Source organism: Anomaloglossus baeobatrachus, chromosome 9, assembly GCF_048569485.1.
Source record: "Anomaloglossus baeobatrachus isolate aAnoBae1 chromosome 9, aAnoBae1.hap1, whole genome shotgun sequence".
In the NCBI taxonomy this organism is placed as follows: Eukaryota; Metazoa; Chordata; class Amphibia; order Anura; family Aromobatidae; genus Anomaloglossus; species Anomaloglossus baeobatrachus.
The window spans coordinates 37,209,780-37,221,777 of NC_134361.1; the positions used below are offsets into that span (position 1 = coordinate 37,209,780).

The window sequence follows — 11,998 nt, forward strand, 5'->3', positions numbered from 1 at the left end:
ACTCATTTCTTCTTTTGCTCGACGGTTAAAATTTTTGGCACCCAACGCGCGGAGACTTTTCTCATATGCAATTCTTTTGCAAGGATTCTTTGAATACTGCCATAAGATCCCTGTGACCTCCGCTACATGCCTGATAGTCACTCTTCCATCTGCCAATACAACTTCTTAAACTTTTTTCACGTTTTCTTCATTGAGGAACGTGGATGGGCGTCCTTCACGATGTTCATCTTCCGTCGATGTTCTTCCCAGCTTAAATTCCTTGGCCCAGCATGCAACTTTGGAACACAGTTTATGGAGGCGTCGGGCGGCACGAATACCAGTAAAACAAGCCGCCGCCGCCTCCTCTCTACTGGGAGAAGATATTACTCTGATTCTCTAGGTGCCAGTAACCACCAGCCGAGAGCAGTTTCACCATATGGTCTCCAGTTTATGAAAATATCTATAACATTGTAAATGTCTTGTTCGCTTAGTGGTGAAAATTTGCAAAAATCATCACTGACCTGCAGCCATGATAATCCAGCAATTCCCGAATTATCTGTAGATGGTTCTTGCTCCAGTTGTGGCCGATATCCCAGGATGGCACCAGACGTGGACTAATGGGATACATATCTATAGGTGTCACTATAGAGGCAGTATTCTTCTATAGGAGAGCATGCCAGCAGGGAACATAGACACCAAAAATGTGGCTACACGGCAGCGACATCTGATGAGCGGCCCCAGGACCTGACGAGCGGCCCCAGGACCTGACGAGCGGCCCCCAAGACCGGACCAGCGGCCCCCAAGACCGGACCAGCGGCCCCCAAGACCGGACCAGCGGCCCCCAAGACCGGACCAGCGGCCCCCAAGACCGGACCAGCGGCCCCCAAGACCGGACCAGCGGCCCCCAAGACCGGACCAGCGGCCCCCAAGACCGGACCAGCGGCCCCCAAGACCGGACCAGCGGCCCCCAAGACCGGACCAGCGGCCCCCAAGACCGGACCAGCGGCCCCCAAGACCGGACCAGCGGCCCCCAAGACCGGACGAGCGGCCCCAAGACCGGACGAGCGGCCCCAAGACCGGACGAGCGGCCCCAAGACCGGACGAGCGGCCCCAAGACCGGACGAGCGGCCCCAAGACCGGACGAGCGGCCCCAAGACCGGACGAGCGGCCCCAAGACCGGACGAGCGGCCCCAAGACCGGACGAGCGGCCCCAAGACCGGACGAGCGGCCCCAAGACCGGACGAGCGGCCCCAAGACCGGACGAGCGGCCCCAAGACCGGACGAGCGGCCCCAAGACCGGACGAGCGGCCCCAAGACCGGACGAGCGGCCCCAAGACTTGAGTGAGTTGCCTCCACATAGGTAAATGTGCTTATGAAGCAAGTCGTCACCACAAGTAACCTATTAAAAAATAATCATTTACATATTTTGCAATTTGTATATCACGCAGACCGCAACAACCTCATTCTGCACAGAGCGATGCGCCAGCGCCCAGTGCAATCTTTGATCATTCTAGCAGTTTTTATGCCTATGGGACATCTGGGGGACATTGGGGTGGTCCCATCAGTCGTCACACAGCTTTCCAATACAAAGAATTTGGATGGGTATACGGACAGACCTTCAAAACATCACTTACCAAACCAACTTTTTTTTTATTATTTGCTCTTTTCCTTTTCCACAAGTAGAAATTGTATTAAAGAGGCCGCAGAAGAAGCGGATCCTCGCCGTTTCCTAACGGGAGATGACCGCAGCTGCCTCTTACAACATGAAGAATGTAATAAAAAAACAATAAAACAAATTTTTAAACCAGTGTCTTTTGTACATCTTGTGACCAGTCATTTTTCTCATTGAAACGTTCAGATATTGTCTGTGAAACGATTGTGAATGCGACAAAAACAGCGAAAAGTCCAAAATACCTCAACTACGGAGCGGCCGATCGCAGACGCGGGTGTGTGCTGCCATCCAGTGGCCGGACAGATGCATAGACTCAGTTCTGCAGCTTCATCGGCCCTGTGCTTGTTCCTGCCCATGTATTAATAGTTGGTGGAGGAGGATGATATAATCACTCAGCGCCGTCCCTGTCCGGCCCGTTCACCCGCTCATCCTCTTCTTCTTCTTCCATCTCATCTTTGCTTTCATCATTGTCATCATCGAAGTAACGCTCTTCTTCGTCCCGATTGACAATGTCCAAGTTATCAAAGTCCGGGTTATCGTCGACAGCACTAAAGAGAAACGCAAGACACACGATCAACATCATTTCCATTTTTCCTCCCAAGAACCAAAGAACCCCCATATTATATTTTTCTGCCCCCGCAGCCGCATGAAGTCTTGTTTTACACCGTGTGCAGAATTATTAGGCAAGTTGTATTTTAGAGGATTTTTTTTTTATTATTGATCAACAACTATGTTCTCAATCAACCCAGAAGCTTAATATTTTTGGCAGTTGGAGAGGGTTTTTTTTAGATTTGGCTATCTTAGGAGGATATCTGTTTGTGCAGGTGACTATTACTGTGCAGAATTATTAGGCAACTTAATAAAAACCAAATATATTCCCATCTCACTTGTTTATTTTCACCAGGTAACCCAATATACAGTAACTGCGCAAAATTTAGAAATAAACATTTCTGACATGCAAAAACTAAATCTAAAAAAATGAGTGCCCAATATAGCCCCCTTTCTTTCTGATGACACTCAGCAGCCGACCATCCATAGATTCTGTCAGTGGCTTGATCTGTTTACGATCCACATTGCGTGCAGCAGCCACCACAGCCTCCAGACACTGTTCTGAGAGGTGCACTGTTTTCCCTCCCTGTAGATCTCACATTTTATGAGGGACCACAGGTTCTCTATGGGGTTCAGATCAGGTGAACAAGGGGGCCATGTCATTATTTTTCATCTTTTAGACCTTTACTGGCCAGCCACGCTGTGGAGTAGTTGGATGCATGTGATGGTCCTGCATGGAAATCATGTTTTTCTTGAACGATACCGACTTCTTCCTGTACCACTGCTTGCAGAAGTTGTCTTCCAGAAACTGGCAGTAGGTCTGGGAGTTGAGCTTCACTCCATCCTCAGCCCGAAAAGGTCCCACAAGTTGATCTTTGATGATCCCAGCCCATACCAGTCCCCACCTCCACCTTGCTGGCGTCTGAGTCGGAGTGGAGCTCTCTGCCGTTTACTGATCCAGCCTCTGGCCCATCCATCTGCCCATCAAGAGTCACTCTCATTTCATCAGTCCATAAAACCTTTGAAAAATCAGTCTTAAGATATTTCTTGGCCCAGTCCTGACGTTTTATCTTATGTTTCTTGTTCAGAGGTGGTGGTTTTCAGCCTTCCTTACCTTGGCCATGTCCCTGAGTATGGCACACCTTGTGCTTTTTCATACTCCAGTAACGTTGCAGCTCTGAAATAGGCCAAACTGGTGGAAAATGGCATCTTGGCAGCTTCACGCTTGATTTTCCTCAATTCATGGGCAGTTATTTTTTGCCCATCACGCTTCTTGCGACCCTGTTGGCTATTTGCCATGAAACACTTGATTGTTCGGTGATCACGCTTCAAAAGTTTGGCAATTTCAAGACTGCTGCATCCCTCTGCAAGACATCTCACAATATGGACTTTTCAGAGCCCATCAAATCTCTCTTCTGACCCATTTTGCTAAAGGAAAGGAAGTTGCCTAATAATTAAGCCCCCCTTATATAGGGTGTTGATGTCATTACACCGCACCCCTCCTCATTACAGAGATGCATCACCTCATTTACTTAATTGGTAGTTGGCTCTCAAGACTATACAGCTTGGAGTAGGACGACCTGTATAAAAAGTATCATGTGATCACAATACTCATTTGCCTAATAATTCTGCACACAGTGTATACTGCAATACCACTGTAGAAGTGATGATCTATGAAGCCCAGCCGGTGGCTGAGCTTCAGAAAGTGCAAATATGATGATGCCGAGAGTCTAATTGAAGTCCCCAGCTGTCACAACCACTTGCAACTGCGTTGCTCGGGGTGCACTGGAACAGTTGGACCAATTACATGTCACTGTAAGACATGCACAGTGAAATATAAGAGCAAAACAGCAGTGATTGGAGCTGCCTCTGATCACTGCTATTAAAGAGAACCCGTCACCAGATTTGTAGCCTATAAGCTGTGGCCACCACCACCGGGCTCTTATATACAGTATTCTAACATGCTGTATATAAGAGCCCAGGCCGGGGGTATAACATAAAAAACACTTTATAATACTTACCTAACGGTTGCGCGGTGGGCCTAATGGGCGTCTCCGTTGTCCAGTTCCCGGCGCCGCATCTTTTGGCCATCTTTGATCTCCTTCTCTAGCAGCGGTGCATGACGGGTCCAACGTCATCCAAACTCGCCGGCATTCACTCGCCTGCCCCTGAGCAGGTCAGATCAAAGTATTGTAGTGCGCCTGCGCAGGATCGGCGAGTGTGTATGACGTAGGACGCGTCATGCACACAGGAGTCAGAAGGAGGACGAAGATGGCCGAAAGACGAAGTGCCGGCTCCGGAGAACGGAGACGCCCATTAGGCCCACCGCGTGACTGTTAGGTAAGTATTATAAAGTGTTTTTTATGTTGTCACAGCGGCCTGGGCTCTTATATACAGCATGTTAGAATGCTGTATATAAGAGCCCGGTGGTGGTGACCGCAGCTTATAGGCCAAAAAAGTGGTGACGGGTTCCCTTTAAGGGTCTGTATATGAAGCGGGCTCTGTTCTCGAGCCTGCAACATACAACCACAACAGATGGGTTAATAAAAGAAAGGAGAGGGAGCAGATATTCCAGCTGTGAATATTTATCACCTACACTTTGGTTAAGTGTTAACACTAGAAGTCTCAGGAATTTCGAGCTCCATAGGGTTCCAATGGTAGAAATGTCAAATGACCCCTCTCTGGGACTTCTAGTGTTAAATGTTACATCTGAGGGGGTCCGACTGCTGAAAATCGGATTCCATAGTGCATCCACAGTGAAGGGAGGTCATATGAAATGTGTGTGGGGGCAGCCATGGTCATGCAGGAACATGCACGGTCCAGTGGGGGGCGCACAGCCAGTGCCCAACATCTAATAAGTAAATGAGACTTTCCTTTGTTGCCGTATGTAAATCAATCACTCTCTAGTGCGGATTCTGATGAATCCCCCCCCCATCACTTACCTGTAGTCGAAATCCCAATCTTTTCCATCCAGAAACCTCCGATGCATTCGGCTGACGAACTCTTCCCTCATCAGAGCCTTTTCCTCGGTGTCCACCTCCTGCTCATCATCAGACTGGAGTTCAGACTCTGGAGGATAAAGGACCCCGTAAGTAATACTTAAAGGCAGGTGCAAAACCTAAAAGGGTTAAAGTCAGTTTTTGAACACATCGTGTGCTGTTCTGTGTGATACCGCTCTGCTAAAATGTTAAGAAGTCATATATAGGAGAAAGGACGTTCCAGCACCTATAGGGCTGACAGAATGCTGGAACTTGACTTTTTTGTATTTATCACCCTTTGACCTTTAGTAGAGCCACCCACTCAAAAAGAGAGTTCAAACAGTAAGGATGGGAACATATATCCAGCTTTTCGCCGGATGCGGCGCACGCCAGTACAGTATGATACAGTACAATGGCAGCGCCGCAACTTCTGGGTGACATGCTCTGGTCACATGACAGCATGTGACCGGCGCTTGTTGCGCTGCCAGTGTACTGTATACACTGTACTGGCGTGCGCCGCTTCCATCAAACCGGCGAAAAGCCGGATATGTGTACCCGGCCTATAAGGGGCATACAAGGGGAGACCATGCTTTGTTTTGTTTTTTTTTGAAGGAGAGGTACGCTCTCTATAGCGTCCACCCTGAAGCACTATGGGATGTGTGTTTTACCTTGCTCTTCACTGTCCTCGTCCTCTTCCTCCTCCTCACAGTTATGCTCCATCTCCCGCTGGGCCTCCAGCCTCCTCTGTAGGGACTGCTCCTCGCACGAGTTGAGGAGGACGTCAGACAGAGAGGTCGCCTGCGCCATGTCCCGGCTGTTCTGTGACATGATCTCCTCCTCGCTCTGGTACTGGCCCACGTAGTGCTCGTACATCAGGGGGTCCCGGGCTCGCATCTGCTCGTCGCTGAAATATTCCCCGGCTGGAAGAAAGAAGAGAGAAGACGTCAGCAGCGAGGATTTACAAGTCACACCAAACGCATTCACTATCACAAGATGCGAGTCTGTAGTGCCACATCAGGATCTTAAAGGGAGTGGGCGGAGCGCCTTGTTTCTGCTTGGGCACCGAAAGACAATACAGTGGAACCTTTGTTTACGAGAACAATCCGTTCTGGGAGTGTGCTTGTAAACCAAGTCACTCGTCTAGCAAAGCAAGATTTCCCATAGGAAATAATGCAAGCTCAGACAATTCGTTCCACAACTTCTGCAATGTCCCATCCTGGTCCCCTATTGTGCCATTCCACACACGCACAAACACAAACACACACACACACAGAAAACACACAGACACACACACACACACACACAGACACACACACACACACAGACACACACAGACACACACAGACACACACAGACACACAGACACACAGACACACAGACAGACACACAGACACACAGACACAGACACACACAGACACACACACAGACACACACACAGACACACACACAGACACACACACAGACACACACACAGACACACACAGACACACACACAGACACACACACAGACACACACACAGATTATGCTCACCTTACCTTCTGTTCCATCGCCGAACTCATGGTTTTTGTAGTATGCCGGTACAGAATGTGTATTGGGTAACCATCGCAACCGATGCTGGACCTTCCGCTGCCAGAGTGCTGCCGTCAAAGGCATCATTGCTTGCCTCTGATTGGTCAGTGCGCTGCCTTTGAGAAGCGGAAGACAGTGGATGTTCCTCTATCGTCGCGATGGTTACTCGATACATATCCTGTAGCGGCGAACTACAAGAAGAAGGATGCCGGCGATGGAACGGAAGGTAAGGTGAGCATATTATGTGTGTGTTTGTGCGTGCGTGTTTGGTGTGATTGGTCAGCGCACTGCATTTGGGTAACGGCTTACAGCAGAAGTTCCTCCATACTCGATACACATCCTATACTGGCGAACTACAAGAACCAGGAGACCAGTGATGGAACGGAAAATCTTAATTACTCACCGGTAATGGGATTTTCAATAGCCCATGACAGCACCACATGAGGAGATTATTCTCCTCATGTGGTGCTGTCATGGGCGGCAGGGAAAAGTAAGGTGAGCATAATGTGTGTGTGTTTGTGTGTGCGTGCGTTTGTTCGTGCGTTTAAGCGTGCGTTTGTTTGTGCGTGCATTTGTGCGTGTGTTTGTGCGTACGAGCATTTGTGCGTGCGTTTGTGCGTACGAGCGTGCGTTTGTTTGTGCGTGCGTTTGTGCGTACGAGCGTTTATGCGTGCGTTTGTGCGTACGAGCGTTTGTGCGTGCGCGTTTGTTGTGATTGGTCAGCGCACTGCATTTGGGTAGCGGCTGACAGCAGAAGTTCCTCCATACTCGATACATATGCTGTACTGGCGAACTACAAGAACCAGGAGGCCGGCGATGGAACAGAAAGTAAGGTGAGCATAATATGTGCGTGCATTTGTGCGTACGAGCGTGCGTTTGTTTGTGCGTGCGTTTGTGCGTACGAGCGTTTATGCGTGCGTTTGTGCGTACAAGCGTTTGTGCGTGTGTTTGTGCGTGCGCGTTTGTTGTGATTGGTCAGCGCACTGCATTTGGGTAGCGGCTGACAGCAGAAGTTCCTCCATACTCGATACATATGCTGTACTGGCGAACTACAAGAACCAGGAGGCCGGCGATGGAACAGAAAGTAAGGTGAGCATAATATGTGCGTGCGTTTGTGCGTACGAGCGTGCGTTTGTTTGTGCGTGCGTTTGTGCGTACGAGCGTTTATGTGTGCGTTTGTGCGTACGAGCGTTTGTGCGTGTGTTTGTGCGTGCGCGTTTGTTGTGATTGGTCAGCGCACTGCATTTGGGTAGCGGCTGACAGCAGAAGTTCCTCCATACTCGATACATATGCTGTACTGGCGAACTACAAGAACCAGGAGGCCGGCGATGGAACAGAAAGTAAGGTGAGCATAATATGTGCGTGTTTGTGTGGGTTTGTGCGTGTGGGCTCGTGCGGACTGCAACAGCAGGTTAGAGCGCGGTGAAATTACAGACCCGGAAGTGTGTGCGGTGAGTATTTGCTCGTACAGCATAGCTTGCTCGTAAAGAGTTACAAATGTACAGCAAGCTTTGCTCGTATAGTGAAATACTTGCACACCAAGTTACTCGTAAACTGAGGTTACACTGTACATACAGAAGCTGCTGCAGGGTAATCAGTGACTGTCTGCAGCGGTCCCTGGAGATAGAAGGTTTTCCGCAGTCCCTGCCATTGTCCTATGTAGGAGCGGTGAGTGGCGGCGGGCGTCGTACCTGAGATCAGCTGCTGCAGGGCGGCGTACCTCTTGTTCCGGACCCGCGTGTGATGGACTTTCTTCAGCGAGGCTTTGCGGATCTCCTTGAAGTAGAAGTCGGCGGTGTAGTCACCAGACAAGTGGCTGAAGCAGTCCAGATGTTCTTCCTTCAGAACCTTCCGGAAACGCTCCAGGAAGACGAGAGGCTTGGTCTTGTAGAGGTCCAGGAGCATCGCCATCTTCTGCTCGTGGCTGAACTCGGGCTCTCCGATCTGCTGGCTGCGGATGGGCACCTGGCTTGTGCCAATCTCAGTAAACATATCCAACAGACGGCCGGTGACGGGGGCCGGCGCCTGACTTATGGGGTCCTCACGGCTGCCCAAACACCTGGCCACTTTCAGGGCCTTGGCCAGCACTCTGCCATCGTCTAGGCGGATGTCCATCTCGTCGTCTTCTTGTGTTATTTGGCTCTCAGCCTCCGCAGAAGGTTCTGATCCGACATCTTAAACAAAAAACAGATGAAGTCAGAAAGTGTCATGAGGAGTCGTCTGTGGTGCAGCCTCCAGCCCCGGCCTGCGAGGACAACCACAGCCTGGAGGTGAGAGGGACATCAAGCGTCCCCATTTCTAATAAGCCCCCTACACAGTCCGCTATCGGCCCCCAATTTTCACACTGATCACTGAGCTTAATGTGCTGTAGTTTCTCAAGAAATACAAGTACAATATCAGCAAAGAACAGACACCGACCCTTTCTATTGTACAGGAGGAGGTGAGCTGTGACATCAGCCATTGTGAATGGTGAATCCTGTGTTATGTTATCTACTGTATATAGAGGTATTATCAGTCAATGTACACGATAGGGAGGAGGTGAGCTGTGACATCACCAATTGTGACTGTTGGATCCTTTGTTATCTACTATATATAGAGGTATTATCAGTCATTATACAGGAGGAGGAGGTGAGCTGTGACATCACCTATTGCGACTGGTGGATCCTGTGTTATCTACTGTATATAGAAGTGTTATCAGTCATTATACAGGAGGAGGTGGTGAGCTGTGACATCACCTATTGCGACTGGTGGATCCTGTGTTATCTACTGTATATAGAAGTGTTATCAGTCATTATACAGAAGGAGGTGGTGGGCTGTGACATCACCTATTGTGAATGGTTGATCCTTGTTATTTACTGTATATAGGAGGTGTTAGTCATTGTACAGGAGGAGGTGAGCTGTGATAACACCTCTATATACAACTGACATCACCTATTGTGAATGGTGGAGCCTGTGTTATCTACTGTATATAGAAGTGTTATCAGTCATTATACAGGAGGAGGTGGTGAGCTGTGACATCACCTATTGTGAATGGTTGATCCTTGTTATTTACTGTATATAGGAGGTGTTAGTCATTGTACAGGAGGAGGTGAGCTGTGATAACACCTCTATATACAACTGACATCACCTATTGTGAATGGTGGAGCCTGTGTTATCTACTGTATATAGAAGTGTTATCAGTCATTGCACAGGAGGAGGAGGTGAGCTGTGATATCAGCCATTGTAAATGGTGAATCCTTGTTATTTACTGTATATAGAGGTGTTAGTCATTGTACAGAAGGATCAAACAAAAAAGGACAAGATGTACGACCAATTTTACCATATTATTGTGACTGCACCCAGTATACATAAGCACAACCAAAGAGAAACAGGGGCAAAGCAGTCATGGGTCAATGACTGCTTTGCCCCTGTTTCTCTTTGGTTGTGCTATTGTACAGAAGGAGGAGATGAGCTGTGATATCACATATTGTAATTACTGGATCCTATGTTATCAGTTGTATATAGGAGGTGTTATCAGCCATTGTACAGGAGGAGGAGGTGAGCTGTGATATCACTTATTGTGATTACTGGATCCTGTGTTATCAGTTGTATATAGAGGCGTTATCAATCATTCTACAGGAGGTGGAGGTGAGCTGTGATATCACCTATTGTGAATGATGAATCCTGTGTTCTCTACTGTGTATAGAGGTGTTATCAGTCATTGTACAGGAGGAGGAGGTGAGCTGTGATATCACCTATTGTGACTGGTGAATCCTGTGTTCTCTACTGTATATAGAGGTGTTATCAGTAATTGTACAGGAGGAGGTGAGCTGTGGCATCAATTGTGACTGGCGGATCCTGTGTTATCAGCTGTATATAGAGGAGTTATCAATCATTGAACAGGAGGAGGTGAGCTGTGATATCACCTATTGTGATTACTGGGTCCTGTGTTATTAGCTGTATATAGAGGTGTTATCAGTCATTGTCCAGAAGGAGGAGGTGAGCTGTGACATCACCTATTGTGAATGGTGTATCCAGTGTTATCTACTAGAGGTGTGATCAGTCATAGTACAGGGGAAGGAAGTGAGCCGATATTACTGATTGTGAATGGCGGCTCCTGTGTGATCTCCTGTATATAGAGGTGTTATCAGTCATTGTATAGGAGGAGGTGAGCTGTGACATCTATAGTGAACAGTGGATCCTGTATTATTCACTGTATATAGAGATGTTATCAGCAGGAGGTGAGCTGTGACATCACCTAGTATCAATACTCTAGTATCTACTGTAAATATAGAGGTGTAATCAGTCACTGTAACCCTGTCTCAGATGATAAGGACAGTGCTGGAAACCTCCTGGAATGACAGGTAGCAGGACACTAATGAAGCCCTGGTGGCCAGTGTGAAATTAAAGCTCCCTAATTTCGGTGTACTATAGATGTGACGCTCGAATCTTCCCCTCAGCCCCATGAAGGCTGCTCCATCCTCCACACAAGTGGATGTATCTGGACTCCTATGGAGGATACATTATGTGCGAGGACACTTCTCCATACTTCTGCAGTGTCCGCCGCTTCCTGGGCTCCACCCTCCATGGTGAGGCCTGAGCTCCTCACTTACCGTCTGTCTCCTTCTTCTCTTTATTTTTTGCTTCTGAGTCCAATTTCTCAGCCACCTCCTGACAGGCCGGCCTGGACGCCGCCATCTTTCTCCACCCGGATGTTGCCCTTATATAACCGGAAGTTCGACAGCGGCCATCTTGCTACACCCAGGAAATGATATAGCTAAGCCGGCGCCACCTTGCTACTCCCATTTCCTCCGCGGCCGCTGGGTCTCGTCTTGTTGGTGATTTTATATCAGTAAATCATATACTATTACCTCACCCCAATCTTTGCCAGTTTTAGTTTTTACCTGGCAAGTTTATTAAAATATAAAATACATTACTCATGTTTTTCCTTTTAGTATTTCTCCCTTGTGTAAAGGAAACATTGAGCTACCAATCAGATCGTGACTTTCATTTACAAAAGGACCTCTAATAAATGAAAGCTGGGATCTGATTGGTTGCTATGGGAGACGCCTCCATTTTTGTGTACCTGCATCAGTTTTGATAAACCTCTTTATTCCTGGCCATTTTCTTGACTTTTTTTATCCGCAAAAAAATGAAATTTGCAACAAAACCAGCATTTTGAGTATATACACAATCTGTTTCCTGTGGATTTATCCTAATCCAGAAAATCTGGTAATCAGGCACTGTCACTACCTTTCCCCGTCGTAGGAT

The 11,998-nt window shown here is 48.1% G+C and overlaps 1 protein-coding gene across 1 annotated transcript; it reads right to left on the reverse strand.

The window, feature by feature from the left end:
- Nucleotides 1-1,595: 1,595 nt before the first annotated feature.
- On the reverse strand, nt 1,596-11,437 carry CCDC97 (coiled-coil domain containing 97). The gene is made up of 5 exons (XM_075322558.1): nt 11,341-11,437; nt 8,440-8,922; nt 5,847-6,098; nt 5,143-5,269; nt 1,596-2,199 (listed from the first exon to the last, which is right to left on the reverse strand). Exons 1-5 carry the CDS (start codon nt 11,423-11,425, stop codon nt 2,040-2,042), a joined length of 1,107 nt encoding a protein of 368 aa, XP_075178673.1. The 5' UTR covers nt 11,426-11,437; the 3' UTR covers nt 1,596-2,039.
- Between the last annotated feature and the right edge of the window lie 561 nt (nt 11,438-11,998).

Bases quoted from the DNA above. Each gene is read 5' to 3' on its own strand.
- CCDC97 (XM_075322558.1), bottom strand. From the start codon at position 11,425: ATGGCGGCGTCCAGGCCGGCCTGTCAGGAGGTGGCTGAGAAATTGGAC. The intron at 5,270-5,846 runs GTAAAACACACA...TTTATCCTCCAG, and splicing joins CGAGGACAGTGAAGAGCAAG to AGTCTGAACTCCAGTCTGAT. The intron at 2,200-5,142 runs GTAAGTGATGGG...GTTTCTCTTTAG, and splicing joins GATTGGGATTTCGACTACAG to TGCTGTCGACGATAACCCGG.